The 16,708-nt window shown below is 51.3% G+C and overlaps 1 protein-coding gene across 2 annotated transcripts in view; it reads left to right on the top strand.

Moving 5' to 3' along the window:
* MARCHF4 (membrane associated ring-CH-type finger 4) overlaps positions 1-10,861 on the top strand; it is a 124,258-nt gene extending 113,397 nt beyond the window's left edge. For both annotated transcript variants that reach the window (XM_090041277.1, XM_090041276.1), the window contains exon 4: positions 7,626-10,861. In XM_090041277.1, the coding sequence (XP_089897403.1) occupies positions 7,626-7,987 (362 nt within the window). In that variant the 3' untranslated portion in view covers positions 7,988-10,861. The remainder of the gene's footprint in view (positions 1-7,625) is intronic.
* Positions 10,862-16,708: the final 5,847 nt, after the last annotated feature.

The following is a 16,708-nucleotide window of genomic DNA, read 5'->3' as shown; positions in this document are numbered from 1 at the left end:
TAAGGTGTGGGGGGACGTGGGCACACTGGAAGGATGCAACAGGCTGCAGTCGGACCTAGACAGGTTACAGGGGTGGGCGGATGAGAACAGGATGGGATTCAACACAGACAAGTGCAAGGTGCTGCACCTGGGGAGGAACAACCGGCACCGTACCTACAGGTTGAGCAACTCCCCTCTTGTCAGCACGGAGGCGGAAAGGGATCTGGGGGTCATCATTGATGCCAAGATGAACATGGGCCAGCAGTGTGGGGACGCGGTCAGGAAGGCCAACCGCACCTTGTCCTGCATCCACAGATGCATCTTGAGCAGGTCCAGGGAGGTGATCCTCCCCCTCTATGCGGCACTGGTCAGGCCGCGGCTGGAGTCCTGCGTCCAGTTCTGGACGCTGCACTTCAAGAGGGACGTGGACAGCATGGAGAGGGTCCAGAGGAAGCCACTCGCATGATTGGGGGCAGCAGGGCAGACCCTACGGGGAGAGGCGACGGGACCTGAACCTGTTCAGCCTCTGCAAGAGAAGGCCGAGGGGGATCTTGTGGCCCATTACAAACTAGTCGGGGGGACCAGCAGGCACTGGGAGAGTCCCTGTTCCCCCGAGCACCGCCAGGAGTGACCAGGAATAACGGTCACAAGCTGGCAGGGGGTAGGTTTAGGTTAGATATCAGGAGGCGCGACTTCACGGTCAGGGCGGCTAGGGTCTGGAACCAGCTGCCAAGAGAAGTGGTGCAGGCTCCTACCCTGGGGGTGTTTAAGAGGAGGTTAGATGAACATCTTGCTGGGGTCGTTTGACCCCAGTACTCTTTCCTGCCATGGCAGGGGGTCAGACTAGATGATCTGCTCAGGTCCCTTCCAACCCTAGAAACTATGAAACTGTGACTTGAAGATTAGTTTTTGGTAGTTGTTTTACATATGATGCTCGGGACAGGGAAGGTGGACAGCCCTGGCTGCAGTTGGGAAGGACACCTTACAAACTCATCCCATGCCTTGTCATATGCACAAGCCCTGTTGTGCAACATGTCCCCTGCAACCTCCTCCTCCCCCCAGCTTTGTCCTGCAATGTCCCTCTTGTACCAACCCACACAGTGGTATCCTTATGACACTTAGTCCAGCCTGGGGCTGGCAGATGTTGCCATAGTCTAGGGTTGGGTGTTTGACTGGTCAAATAAATTTTGGTTAATTGACCAGTCAAATATCGGTCAAAAATTGTAAAAAATTGCCAATAGGTCCAAATAATACCTAGAAAAAGCAAAGATTAGCAATTCCTGGTCATGCTTCAGTTTCCGATGGTTGTTTCAGGCCCTGCTGCTCCTCTGAACCAAGGAACCCGATAAGTTCTTGCAACCAGTTAAATGTGGAAATTAAGCTCTCTCCATCAGCCCTCGCTTTGCCCCTGAGACGCAGACCAATCACCCAGAAAAGAACCGTCCCAGGTCTTGTTATATTTGGAAAGAAAACAAGAGGCCTGACATCAGGGTGGTGAATAACTGACATGGAAAAAGGGGCAAGCCCTCAGGAGTTTACCAGCCAAAAGCTTGTTCTATCAGAGGCGGCGCCGGTGCCTCTCCTGAGAGCTCGTGTAGACATTACGGATGTCATAGAAATCATAGAATCATAGAAAACAAGGGTGTGAAGGGAGCTCAGGAGGTCATGTCTAGTCCAGCCCCCTGCTCCGAGCAGGACCAGCCCCAACGACATCATCTTAGACAAGACTTTCTCTCTCCAGATCTTAAAAACCTCCAGAGATGGAGTCCATCAACCTTCTCCAGTGCTTCACCACCCTCCCGGTGAGAGAGTTTTTCCTAATATCCAACCTCAACTTCCCTTGCTGCAGCTGGAGCCCATTGCTCCTTATCCCGTCAAGGAGCATCCCACCCTTTCTTCCCCCTTCTTTAATTGCCTCCTGTTGCATCTGATCTGAAATGAGATTACAAGCGCTCCAGGGCTGGGATCATTTGTGAGGATGATTTTTAGTGGAGAACCGTCTAGGGCAGGGGTTCCCCAACTGTGGTGCACATACCCCTGGGGGTAAGCAAGACATCTCTGGGGTGCACAGGAGAAACTGTGTAATGTCAGATTCAAGTTCCCTTATAATAATAATAATTGGCATTGAAGGGATTAGAATATAAAACGTATACTAGTAAGCATATGTGGGCAGCTGGTAAATCTGGAGGGGTCTATGCAAAAAGAAAAAATTTGAGAACCTAGTCTAATGCTCATGGGAGAGGGGCTGTATGGATACACTGCAAAGAAACAGGCCCTGCCTCGTAGTATTTACAACCTTGGTATAAAATGAGAGGTGAGGGGTAGTTCAGCAAACAGACAGGAGATGCACAGAGCACCCGCATGATGACTAGGAGACGTGCAATGTTGTGGCAGTACAGAGCTGTACCCACACAGATGATTGTGCCCTGTCGGGGGAGCTCAGGGAGAGCATATGAATGGAATAGTTAATTCAATGGAAGAACAAAGAAGCAGGATGGAGAGTCAGGAAACCTGAATCCAATCTAGAGAATGAAGTTCGTGGACACACGCAAGTTGTTACAGGGTATGTGCATGTGCATTGAGCAGCGTGTTGTAGGCCACAGGGTGACTGGCTGGAAAGGACAGGTCCCCCCACTTATGAAAGGTGGGAACGGCACCAACAGCAGCCTCTTCGTTGCAGCAGCCTCTTTGGGGACGTAGCAGAGCGGGAGCCAGGACTCGGCCCATTGCAAGGTCACGAAGATTTCCCTCCGGGAGAGGAAGCGGTTCAAAGCAGCATTAAATGGGGATCAGGAGGAGGCCACGTTGCAGTGCCGGAGATGGCAGAGATGCGGGAGCGGCGCAGAGCCCCTGTGTCACCACAAGTATCCAGCAGTCCAGAAAGTTTCCCTGTAGGGCATCTGCAATCGAGAGCAGAGCCCCTGCTGCCTGCTTTGCCTGGTGGAGGGGTCTGTGGGAAACTCAGGAAGTTTTCCCAGAATTAGGCCCCTTCTGCAGGCTACTCCAGGTAGATGCAGCCGCAAATTGGGAATATTGCCCTCCATTAACGCAGGGTTGTCCTCAGAGCGATGGTATGTCTGGGAGGGCTTTCCACGAAGCTGCCTGCAGGCATTCAGGTTGTCATATTTTAACTCAAACAGGCCAAATGTGTTTGACCAGCCCTACAAAACTTCTCACAACTTGAGACCGACTCTCACTCACTCTTGGCATTTACCGTTGCAAATGCATCACCGTTACTTCTGCCTCCCCTTTGCTCTGTTCCCTTTTAATTTTACAGCTTCCTGAGTGCCACGCAGCAAAATCAATAAGTAATTTAGAGCCCAGCAAATACAGAGGAAAACAAGTTATTTTGCACTTTTATAAATATTTTGAAGGCAGAATTATCTGAGCAAACAGGTGCCTGGCCGACTCAGCAGCCCATCCATCAGCATCACACAACTAATTGCGTAAGATCATACACATTTATAATTAAGAGACAAACAAACAAGAGTTTTAAAAACAACCCTCTTGAATCAGGCTGCTCATTTTAATATTTCTGATAAGCTAATTAAGAATAGATTTACACTCCCGTCTCCGTGCTTAACACTTGGGAAACTGGATCTGATCCCACAGAGGCGTAACACGGCTCCGGAGGAAATGCCCAATTTGGTTTCTTTTATCCAGGGCCGAGAAGGATCTCAATGATGCACCGAATCTGTCGTTGTTCAGGGCGAGATTTTGTTCATATCTAGGGCTCTGATAACTCATTTAAATATATTCCTAACATCCCTCGGCAGAGACTATCCCCTTGAGACCTGCTTCAAAGGTCTCTGCTGCCGTGCCTGGGCCTTCAGTCGGTCCCAAGTGTCCTCAGGTGTCCTGCTGTTCCTGGCTCTGGTCTTTGATCCTAGAGATGCTGAAAGATGTCACCTACATTTCAGGGCTGGGAATAGAAAATCATTTTCTGCCGTGACCCCAGGGTGTTCGGCAGGAGCTAAGGTTGAGAGTTGGGTTTAGAGAGTATCACCGACTTCTTTCCCACTTTGCGTCCTATAGACCACGGAGGTTTTCACAGCTGCCAGCAGTGGTGATCCTGCCTTATTTCAGGACAGCCAGGTGTTAATATTCAATGTGAAGAGCAACGAAACGCTTCCGCAAAACATTTGTATTGTCATGAAGCCTCGGAGTTAGCACCACGTTAAGGTGACTGAAGCAGTCCTCGCGTTGTTTCTTCAGAATCGAAGTAGTGCTGCAAGGGATTGTATTTGGACGGGTTTATGTAGCAGGGCAAATTTGGATGGGCTTCCTCACGCTGGGAGGACTGGAAACCTAATTTCAATTCAAACTGAGTTTAAATGCTACACCAGCTGATCTGGACACAGGAAAGGGGTGATGTCTCAGTTCAAACCCCAGTCACAGGACGTCCTGAACATATTCTTTGTTTCATCAAATCATAGAAACTAGGGGTGGGAAGGGAGCTCAGGAGGTCACATCTAGTCCACCCCCCTGCTCCAAGCAGGACCAGCCCCAGCTACATCATCCCAGCCAGGGCTTTGTCCACCTGGGTCTTAAATGCCTTCAAGGATGGAGACTGCACCACCTCTCTGGGTAGTGCTTCCCCACCCTACTCATGGGAAAGTTTTTCCTAATATCTCACCCACATCTTCATTCCTGTCCACAGCCCCAGTCTTGCTTTGACAACCAGTTTGGACTTGGGCCTCCAAATCAAAGCACAATTCAATCAAAGTTGCCCACTTTTACCATTCTCTCACTGTGCCCATGTGAATATTTTGCTTCTGGCTTGCTGGGAATCCCAGGATGCTACGATCTCGCGTGGTTTTGACTTCCACTGAGAGGTTCCCATGGCTCTAACATTGTCACACTGCACTTCAGCAAGCCCAGCACTGCAGGGGTGGGATAACTCTCTTATACCCCTTTGGAAAGGTGGGATCGGTGGCGGAAGTGCATCGATCACAGCTGTGCATCTGCATGTTAGTTATGGTATCTATATGAGCAGATTCAGTCATGAGGGGATGGGCATATTCTCCTGCAAATCAGCAGACCTCCATGCTCTGAAGGCATGTGTCCTTCTGCTCTGTCTAACATTTTCCGCTCTATTTGGTCAGTGAGGCCGCATCTGGAGTCCTGTGTCCAGTTTTCGTCCTCCCATTATAGAAAGGATGTGGACAGGTTGCAGAGAGTCCAGTGGAGAGCAGTGAAAATGGTCGTGGGGCTGGGGGACAGGACTGGTGAGGAGAGGCTGAGGGAAATGGGCTGATTTAGTCTGCAGAAGAGAAGACCGAGGGGGATTGAATAGCAGCCTTCACCTCCCTGCCGGGGGGCTGCAAAGAGGACGGAGCTGGGCTGGTCTCGGTGGGGGCAGATGACAGAAGGAGCAATGGGCACCAGCTGCAGCAAGGGAAGCTGAGGTTGGATATTAGGAACAACTTTTAAAGTAGGATGGTAGTAAAACACTGGAACAGGCTCCCCAGAGAGGTGGTGGCATCTCCATCTTTGGAGGTTTTTAAGACCTGGAGAGAGAAAGCCTTGTCTGGGATGATGTAGCTGGGGCTGGTCCTGCTTGGGGCAGGGGTTGGACTAGACGTGACCCCCTGAGCTCCCTTCCAGCCTGAATGTTCCCGAGTCTCTCTGTGGGTTACATGAGGTTACCAGGCCTTTGGGTAAATTTGCCCCCTGAGCCATTTGTTTTACCCTTGGTCTTTTTCTTGGCTACAGCCCTTATCTTCCTGAGTGTGGTGCTGTTGTTCATCTGCATTGCCGTGCAGGCCTCAGCCAGGTCACGGCCCGTTGTGCTAGGCAGTCTACCGCGGTAGACGATGACCGTCCTACAGAGCTGACCTGGTGGAAGACAAGTCCTCCCTGCCACGTGCCATTGCCACAAATGTTGACTGCTGCCTCGCATGTCCGAACGAGACCGGCGACCAGCTGGTGGCCCCCACAACAGCCGGCTCTCATGTGCCAGGGGAGGCCGTTACGTGCCAGGTAGAACAGGAAAGCATAGCTCTGGGAAAATGCTGGACTGAGGACAAAGCGATTAGGTTCGGTTCATCAATGTTGGCGCTAAATCATCTTACACTCCAGTGACTTTCGCTTGCATGCACATTAAACCCATCAGGAAACCCAACTGGTCGAGCCCGCGTCACGATTTCTGTAAAATGTGATCACACTCGCTGTCTGCGAGTCTATTCTTTGCTGGTGCATTTATACTCCTGAAAGCTCCTGGGCTGGTAAACTGTGGATAATCCCAAAGGCAGGGATCTCCTCTGAGAAGCTTAACTTTGGCCCAGAAGGAGGTAAAAAATTGTTACTAAATTGAATGATCTCCACACTGATCCAACTTAGTATTAGCCCATCAGCTGGAAGCACCTTCGCAGAGCTGTTGTAATGGGTGAACCAATGCACACCCTAAAATCCTGCAAGGTTTGATTTGTATACGACCCTGCCTTAAATTAAACATTTTGGACAAAGTCTCTAGTTTAGCTTGATTAATAGTGTTTTAATGCATTGACTAAGCCAATATGATTTATGATGTCACTGCTTCTACCCAGCTCAACAGACAGGGATGACTCTGTGTGTGTGTGTAAATCTAAGTTAACTAGATACCTAAACCATGGCACTCTCCACAGTACTGGAGCAAATAAATAATCCAGTAATAATCATCATCATCATCATCATCATCATAAACCTTAGCCCTTGAGTAACTCATTTTTCCCAAGTGATTTATAAATATTAACCTGTTCCTGCAGCCCCATTTACAGAGATGAATACATGAATGCTCCCATTTTACAGAGAAGATAACTGATGCGTGGAGGCAGGAACTAGCCTGCCCTGTGTCTCAGGAATCAGAAAGCTAGGATTAGTCACAGACCATTGCTGTAAGCAGGAGAGAAGCCCTCCACACCGCCACTGCTGACGCTAGGTCAGGGGATACTGGTGCAGACACACTCCAGTCACGCGCACGTGCAATATCAGTGATGATAATTTGCTCACGTGATCCTCTCTCATCCACTGATATCAGAGCACTCTTCATGCGTGAGTATCATGCATGAAAAGCGTTGCGTCCCCATTTTGCAGACAAGGGAAGTGAGTCAAGTGAGGTCAAGCGAGTCAAGTCCCTTGCCCACTGGAAGTCCAGGAGACTTAGGAACAGAGTCCAAAGATCTTGTTTGCCAGCCCTGCTCTGCCCTAGACCACGACTGCCTCTCTCCAGGTTTGGCTGGCGCACGCAGGAGGCTGATGCAACCCCACACCGATCCCAGCTCCTCTCCCCCGCCACGTTTCTCACCCGGTGAGTCATGCACAGCGAGGCCAGGAGCGGATCAAACCGAGGCGTGCACTAGTCAGAGGATATTATTTTGCTGGACAGAATATCTCATCCTTCCACACTCACAACCTGTTTATTGACTGCTGAGATAAAACTGCCATGCATTTAATTCAGGTGGAAAGAGGTCCAGCTGAGCAAGAGGGCTGGTGCCCTGCCAAGCAGTAATTAAAAACCTTGATTTATCATAGAATAAACACTGACTAAGAGAGGTAGGTTCACGGACCACTGAGCAAGCAAGCGGAGGGGGTGATGGGGGTAGGGAGAGGACGATAGCTTCTTTCTAAAGTTTCTTTCTGTTGTTTATTTCCCCCCTTCCCTCCAGGTCTAATAATCCACGAAGGGCCCTCAGTTTACCGGATTTTTAAACGGTGGCAGGCGGTAAATCAGCAGTGGAAAGTGCTGAACTATGACAAAACAAAGGACATGGAGGAACAAAAAACAGGGACCAGGACAAACCAACGACCCTCTTCCCAAACCAACCATTCGTCCTCCACCGGTGGTGCAGCCAGCAACTCCACTCCCGCCGACAACGGGGCTCGGGGCCCCGGCCATGCCACGGGCACCCTCTCTGACCACCACTGTGCTTACACCATCCTGCATATACTCAGCCACCTGAGGCCTCACGAACAGAGGAGCCAATCTAGCACTAACAGGGAGCTCGTTATGAGGGTTACGACGGTCTGAGCTAAGATTTCAGGAGGCCTTAACGCGAAGCAGAGGAGCCGAGGAACTCTACCGCAGAGGAGCATGGTGTGCCTTTTTCTTTCTTTTTTTCTTTTTCCCTTCTTTCCGTTTTCTTTTTTGTAGCTGCACAAGGCGTATACGCGACACATGGCCAACTGAGGAGGGAGGAGGAGGGAGAGGCAGAGCCGCGCACCCATGCTGAAGAGGTTCATTTTTTTTCCAGCCAGTAAATATTAAAACACGAAAAAAAAAAAAAACAACCAACAAAACAAGTGCAATACAGACTAAAAACTGAGGAGGCAGAGGTTTGGGGGGACACGGAGGAACAGCTGGTATTAGCATGTCTTACAAGTTTTATTACCTGGGATGGGTAACGTTTGTTTTCTACATACATCCACACACGCACGCACGCACGCGCACCCCGCACGCGGAGTGGGATGACGGCAACTGGAGGGAGCGAAGGAAGCAAAGTATTTTGGAGTATTTGTCAAACCGGGGGACCCAGGGATGGGAGTCGTTGTATTTCCTACATCATTCTGGAGCCCTGTACTCTTTGTGATGGGATATTTCCAGTGAAATGGCTTGGGATTTTCAGTATTGATTTAAAAGAGGGGGAGAGAGAGAGAGAGAAAGGCAATTCCTTCCAAATTTCACCAAAACCACCCCCCTGATTTCACAGTTTCCCACCAAAGGAGGCTCTGGGGTGGGGGGCCTGGGAGGGGAGTTGCGTGACCTTTGAATGTTTTGGGTGAATGTTGTACAGAAATGTTCGGCGGGTGTTTTCAAGCACAAGTCCTGGTGTGATTTATGCTTTCATGAGCCCAAACTCAGCGCCCAACCTTTCTCACTCATGGAAACCATCTCCCATGCCGACTTCCAGGTCACCTTCCTCCCATTGCCCCCGGCTGAACACGTAGGGCCAGGCCCAGCCCCTCAGGGTTTCTCCTGCGCCAGCGATTCATCCACTCATCAGACACGTATTGTTTTTTCGGATGTGTGTATCCCCGCATCAGAGTCTCTCTTGGTCCTCTACGTTAAGCCCTCAATCTCCGGTTTGTTAGCTCATCGTCTAGTCTATGCCATTCAGTCATTCAGCAGAGACTTCAGTCTGCAGAGGGAGCACAGTCCCTACCTTACTTTATTACACTTTTAATAAGTGTCCTTCTCATAGGACTTCTCCATGGAGGTGCCAGTTGCTCTTCAAGAACGCGCTCTTTCAATGCACAATGGCTGACTCCTTTGTGGGTATTAAAGGGACACTGTCAAGTACTTTTTAAATAGTTTTTAGGGTTTTTTTATTACTCTCCATTGTTTGTAATATTCTCTTTAAAAGCTTGAAAATAAAATTTCTTTCCCTACTGATTTTGTCCTTTTCCATTTGACATACGCTCTTCTCCCCGCTTCCCCCACCTCCGCTCATGCCACTCCCCTCCACCTCTCTCCCTCCTCCTCCTCCCCCTTCCTCCCCTCGTGCTGTAACCGGGTGTCAAACGTTTACATCCTTTCCACGTGCCCCAGCTTCCCTGAAGACGCGTGCCCCAGCCCCGAGGAGCAGAGCTGTCTTGTTACCCTCGCATCAGTGGACAAACAACCAGTGCCAATATCGGGCGTTGACTAGGTCTGGAGCAATGGCAGTCGCAATTTCAGCCCCCAAGTCTGGCCGCTGGCCACCCAGAGCCAAATTGGAAGCGCCTAAATCACATTGGCTTGATTTTTCAGACGGGCTGAGCTGCGGGTTTTGTGCTACCAAACTTCGCCGTAAGATCGAAACACCTCTCGCAGCCTCCGCTGGAGGCTCAGCACCTCTGAAAAGCAGGCAGAGCTGAATTGGGCCCTGCCTGTGGATTCCCATTGCCTCATTTATGGCACCCAGACTTGAACCTGCCAGCCCTCCAGTGATGTATGCAGAGTGCCGACGAGAGTGGTGTTTTACGGGAGGTGACGTTTTAGGCCTCAATTACTTGACAGTGTCCCTTTGAATACCAAACTACACCAAAACAGGAGTTATGGCAGATGAGGAGTGAGATGAGGTACAGAATCAGAGTTGAGCTCTGCCCTAAATGACCCAAAACAGGCTTACCCTGAAAGAGCCGCATGCATGGAGATGATCTCGGGGGCCGGCAGCACCGGGGGTATTTGGCCTGTCTTGCGGTCTGCTGAAAGAGTGCTTTTGGGTGCTGGGGGAGAGGCGGCATTGAAAAGCCCTAGAAGCAGCTCCCCAAAACAGCAGGTGCTGGAGGGAGCGTGTCCTTCGTCGGGCTGCTCCCACGGCCAGGGATAGCAAAGTGCAATTGAAGCAAACGATCACTTGTGGTGCAGATGGGCAGGCAATTAGCCATAACATCAGTCCCCCGGCTGCATTTAGTAAGGAAAAACCTGTCCTTTCCTCGGGGCGAGCAGGCTGTGGACACGCATCATGGCTTTCACAGCCTGAAAGAGAGGCATGGTCCGGGCGCATCATCTCACTCCCGCTCTGCCGCTGACTCTCTGTAGCCTTGAACAAGTTCCTGAACCTTCTGGCTCAGCTCCCCAGCCACAAAATGGGGACAATAATACTTACCTACCTCACAGGGGGGACGTGAGCATCCGTGTTCGTGAAGCCCGCTAAAGCACCAAGGCCAGTCCGTACCCGAGAGGGTAACGAAGTGGTCGGTGGGAATGGGCACCACACTGTTTGGCTGGACGCAACCCAACCAACTCACCTAGGTGTATCATAGCCCCTACACCACTCGCGGGGACTCTCCTGTTGCTGAAATGGGTGGGGTGCTGTCCCGAGTCCCCATCCCCTCTGTTGCATGAAGCTCTGGATGGCTGTGGCGTGCGGCGTAGTGACAACCATGGTGTCCCACTTGGCCAGGGATTTGTTACGACATTTTCTACATACATGTTTTCCATATGTTGTACTTAGAAATAAACCTTCCAGTGACAGCTGGCATTTCTGGGCCTCTGCGGTTGAGTGGCAGCAGCGTGCATCCTGTCTGCAAGTCCTTCGTGTCCGTCTGCCTGAACGCCATCCAGAGCCCACTGCCGAGATGTTTCACCTTCCAAGAGTTTTTTGTTTGCAAATCAAAGACCTCTCTCACCTGGGTTCATTTGCCTGACATAAGCCTCCTGGTCAGCGATTGCTGGTCAATCCTTCGGTGATGAGAAGCACATGGATACCAAGGTAGATAATAAAGGGAGCTGGAAATTGGCCCGAGCAGTTTCCTAAGCATGTTAGCTGTCCGTGCGAGAGCTGCCACCAGCCCAGCGGGCCCCAGGAGGCCAGGTGTAACTGGAAACTCTGTGGTCAGATCAGCTCATTTCTGAGTGAGAAGATGCTGGGTCTCTGAGGCTGCTGGACTGAGAGCGAAGGGTGCAAGTTTGGTTTCTGGCAGCCATACCAGTTAGCATCTTCTCCCCATAGCAGAGTTTCCTCTGCTGTCTCCCCGCTCTTTCGGCCGCTCTGCAAGGTGCAAATAGGAGGTGATTTGCCCCTGAGCTCTTAGCTAAAACCTGAAAACCATGTTGTGTAGAGGAGAGGGTCACAACAGCAGGCGGGACAAGGAGCCAGTGCTCAAAAGTGCTGCTCCACAGAAGGCAACTCTTCACTGACCTCTCTTCACCGCGCATCTTGCCTGCTTTCTTGGGCTCTCTTTGCTTTGGAAGAGGGGTTCGCTGCAAGGCAGCCACCTCTGCAACCTGCGTGGATGGAAGGAAGCAGAGTCCAGCCGCTGCTTCTCCGGGTGCAGAAACCCCACATCTGAGCGCTGGGCGCAACCCAGTTTTTGTGCTTAATGCACCAGCCGGGGGAGGCCGGTGGACCGGAGATCGGGGATTTCTTCCTTAGCTGTGATGGGGCACCTCGTGCCTTCTTGGGGATGTTTCTGCTCGCTCTGAATCCTGTCCATACTACCTTCCGCCCCCCAAATGGCTGCTAGTCTGCATCGCTCTTCCATTTGCTCCACAAACCCTCCCCTTTTCAGTGCAGACCTTGCAAGGACTCCTTCCGCCCACGTTCCCTACAACCGAGACTGTACTCTGGACCCTTCGCAGTCCATGCTTCCCCCTCCGCTGCCCCTCCTCGAGTCCCGACCCTCAGCGTGGTCGGCACGCTTTCATCTGTGCTCAGTTGGAAATCTGGGGTGCGTGCTGCCAACCAGCGCTCACAGAGACCAAAATGCACGTGCAAACCAGCGCACACCGCTCCCCACTTGGGAAGCCAGCGCCGGTGGGGGTGGCTCTCATGAGAAATACATGAGTTTTTCTCTTGTTCTGCTTTTAATAAGGCTGGGCCTGTGGTTTTCCGAGGGGGGCCTTGATGGTAGAGGTGGATCGTTCCACTGCAGCGGATGGCCCTAGAGGAAGAACAAATGAGCCGCATTTGATTCAAGAAAAGCTACAAGAAGTGTGGGCGCGTGTCTCTCATTGTGGAGCAGAGTGCCTGCCTTTGCAAAGAGGCAGAAACAGTCAAATCCAGAGAGAGATTAGTTGCATTTTAACTCAGGGAGACAAGAAAAACCTTCTCACACCTTCCAGATCCCTGACGGCCCAATATCCCAGCCAGCCTCCTCTGGACTGGGACATTTTCTGGAGATCATCCTTCACGAGGACCAGGAGACCCCTGGCCTTGTCAGGCTGCTAGCCATCCCTCTTCAAGGGGCAGGCCTGCCCTTTCTTTCCCTTTGAACAGACCTGCCCCGTGTCTCAAACGTCTTTTGGGTTGATGCCACACGGTGAATGACACGTGCACAGCATCACACGTGCGGTGCTGGTGACCGAGCGAAGTATTGCAGGTGGTAACCCATCCTCACACGGGGTCTGAGCACGTTTGAGCTCCGGCACTGCAGGTAGGATCGGGAAGCCCACCCAGGCCTCTCACCCGGCAGTAAAGGGCATGAGGGCAGGGAGCAAAGTGATTGCTTTCTCAATGTATAAGTTCAGTCAGTTCCCGGCAGTCCCTGCTACTGCTTATCGGTCCAGCACGGTGAAGGAAAATCAGTGAGATCCAAAGAAAGACTGATGTATCCTACTGAGATAAGGCCCCTTGGCTAGCGATGCATTTGCCTTAATGGCTAGTGTCTAGAGAGCTTCAGCCCCTGCACCAAATTCACAACCTGCTGCATCCTTTTCATTGCTATACCCGGGTTGCTAAATTCTGCACCTCGCTGTTGCTCTGTTTTTCCAGCCCTGGAGCAGAGACAACTACAGTATGAACGCAGTGGCCCATTTGGCAAGATGGCTCTATTGTCTGCCATGTATTCGAGCAACTCAGCACAGTCGTGAGCAAAAGCACACAGGCACCTGGAGATGAGAAACTAGTGCAGGGTCTTATTGTATCAACACTTACCTCATTGTTTGCATCTAAGGCAGAGGTGCTGAATAAACCAAGTTTTCCCATACAGAGCATCCCGTCTAGTGCGACGAGTTTGACCCTGTGTAGTTATAGAAACAGAATCGCAGACAACGAGGGTTGAAGGGACGTCGGGGGTCACGTCTAGGCCAAGCCCCGGCTCCAAGCAGGACCAGCCCCGACTACATCACCCCAGCCAAGGCTTTGTCTACCCAGGTCTTCAAAACCTCCAAGGATGGAGACTCCCCCACCTCTCAGTTTCAGTGCTTTACTATCCTAGTGAGAAAGTTTTTCCTAATATCCAACCTCAACTTCCCTTGCTGCAGCTTGAGCCCATTGCTCCTTGTCCTGTCACCAGTGAGAACAGCCCAGCTCCATCCTAGTTGCAACCCTGTGAAGGGAGTTGAAGGTTTGTCGTTGGAGGTTTGATCTAATATCTGTTTTGTTGGATACAAGTAGAACCAACCCTGACATTTCTGAGTGGCTCAGAAAAAAATATCTTAATTCCTTATTCAAATTACCTCTGCATCATTAAATGAGTTGGTGCTTTGGAAAGAGAGAATGAAGTCATTCCAGTTCTAAAAGAGGAGAAACAAGTTTAAGCAATGACTACCCCCCCATCTCAAGATAAATAAAGTGGAAAGAATATTTAGTTTACTGAATCTCAGAAATAAAAAGAAAGTCATGGCAAGAGCTTCTGAATGGCATGCTCTTGTGCTAAGCAAACAGGTTGGAGAAAGAAAATTATCGTGTGGGATTCTTGGCCAATTCTCTGGTCCTATTGTTTCTAAAACGAACATTAGGAAATAGAGATCCTTGGCTCTTTGAGCAGATCATAGGCGAAGGGCCCCTTGGAAATTATCTGAGCCATGCTCAACCAAGCACAAAGAAGTATTAGCACAAGGACCTGGAGCCGCAGGAGCCAGTTTAATTGACAAAAGATGGCATCCTCCAACCTGGAGAAAGAGAGAGAGATTGGTTCCTATGCCACATTGGCAGCGTTTTTCCTCGGCCACGCTGCTGGTGTTGATTCCAGCCAGTTTATGCTTGCCCCAAAAGCAACCTGTTTTTCCAAGTGTTTTGGAAAGCAGCGATGTTTTTTTCAGAGCACAGTGAGCTGAGGAAAATAAAAATTAGGACCTGAGACAACAGGGAGAAACTATTCACTACATTTTGTTACCGTCACATGCCAAGACCTGCTTTATGGAGCTGGACAAGGATCTGGATTCATGTCCCGGCCTGCCAATAACCCCAGCGCCTTCCCACAGCGTAACTTTCTGCCAAGGGATTAGCGAATCCCTCCAGGTAGCGATCATTAGCCAGCAACGGTAACACGCAGCTTTCAGCATTCCCCTTCCCTATTTGTGCCATCGCATTAAGGCAGTGACATCAAGATGTCGTTGTTACAATGCCAAGTGCAAATCACGGTTGCTGATGTCAACGTGGTCGGCTGGTATCCTGGAAGTCAAGTCAATATTTGCAGGCAGGTACAAACTTTGGGTATTAGCAACGGCACAAAAGCCCAAGCGTCTCCTCTGGGCCGCAGGGTGCAGGCAGCAGGCCGACAGCCCCAGAGCAGAAAGTGCTTTGGTACCAACGCTCGTCAACAGCATCACGGTCCTTGAGGGTCCAGAAACTTGGGCAGATAGTCTACCTTTGCATGGCTCAAGTCCATACTGTCCATCCTTGCATGGTCCAAGCTGTGGCTCTTCCAGGCTCCATTTTTCCCTACCACGCTTGTATGGCCTGTGAGGGTGATCCTCCGTCCTTGTCCTCCCTTTAATCTCTACATGGGAGGAAGACGCGCTGCACCTGGCCAAGCCGATATCCCCTGAGACAGAAAAATGGGGTTCTCTGAACCCAGGGCCTGAATATTTAGCTCCGGTTCCTGAGAGTTATGTTCCTGACTCGCTCTCTCACCCGTTACAACCCTACCCTTCCTGGGTCCAGGACACTGGGGGGCCCACTGCAGTGAGGGGCAAAGCAACACGTCCATAGGAGCGTGTCAAAAGCCGACAGCCGCGCACTTGGACTGCTGAGCCCAGACCGGCCTCTTCTAGGTGCTCCCCAATCCAGACTGGCGCCGCTGTGCTGAAAAGCTGCCGTGTTCTTACCTCGGGGTAACACGCACACGTAGCACGGTTGCTGCCATCCTTTGCTAAGGTCCCAGAAGCGTAAGGTCAAGCCCTGTTGGCCTGAATGCTCTCCCCAGTCACCCCCAGCCCATCAAAGGTAGGCAGATGCCTGATACAGGATGCACCACTTCCCCGGGTGGCTCTGGTGGTAGAAACAGCCTGTTTCCCCCGTGTGAGCCCAGTGGGCTCAGACAGACCCCCGACACAACCCTTCAGCTAGCGTGCATGAACTATCCCAAGGTCAAGCCACAACCAGGATGGCACCGTTGAGTTTTACCACCAGATAAGCCCGGAGATAACTCCCTGCTTGGCGCTGACCTCGTCTAGTTTTAGTGCGGTAAACCTGAAGCGCGTTGTCCACCTTGGGTTCGACAAGCCGGCACGGCACGTAGGGCTGCCAGCTCTGTTCGAAACGCCGACATGCCTGCGACGCACAGCGCGAACGTGCTCGTGTATCTCCGTTGCGGAGTACGGTGCGTAGACTTGACGCCAGGATGGCAAGTGCACAATTTAAACCCTGCCCCAGACTACTATATAATTCAGATTCAACATTTAATATTTATTTGAACGAATGACCTATCATTTATCTCCCAGGTGGCTCTCGGCAGTCTCCTGGAGATGTATATCTAATTCCTGGAGGCTTTGGGATGATCCTGGAGGGTTGGCAACCCTCGGGTGCAGTTGGGGAGGTGTCTGGCAACAGTTCCTGAGAAACTGGACCAGACTGAAAAGCACCCTCTCGCCAGTCCATGTCATGCCCATTACTTACCCCAGGGTAAAAAGCACATGGATTTCAGCTGTGCAGACAAGGCACAGGTGCCAGTTCCCTCCAGGTAGGCAGGTAGCAAGAAGGGCAGCAGTTGGAGAGGGCCTTTCCCCGGGTCTTCACCCCCCGTCACGTGCGCTTGCAGCTCCCAGGCCAATTCTGCGCCTGCTCTGACCCGTACATCGCTGCCGAGCGCCGGGGCCTGATCCCCTGCTGGGGTGGGGTCCCCGAGAGGCGCGACGTGTCCCTTCCTGGATCACTGAACCCCACGGATCTGAATCACGATGTCCATGAACCGATGAAACTGTGCGTGTCCACATGAAAATCCTCCATTTGAGACTTTCTATGGAGGCTTTGGGGGTTCAGGAACATTAATTTTTGGCAGGCACCAAGGGGGGGGGGGGGGGGGGGGGGAAATCGAGGCTGCAGTTTAACTTTCACCCGTCTCTCGGGGATGATTTTTGTTTAAAGGAATGACCATGCTCACG

The sequence above is a fragment of the Crocodylus siamensis genome, chromosome 4 (assembly GCF_052110815.1).
Source record: "Crocodylus siamensis isolate JL-2025a chromosome 4, ASM5211081v1, whole genome shotgun sequence".
Lineage (NCBI taxonomy): Eukaryota > Metazoa > Chordata > Crocodylia > Crocodylidae > Crocodylus > Crocodylus siamensis.
This window is presented reverse-complemented; position numbering and strand designations above follow the sequence as displayed.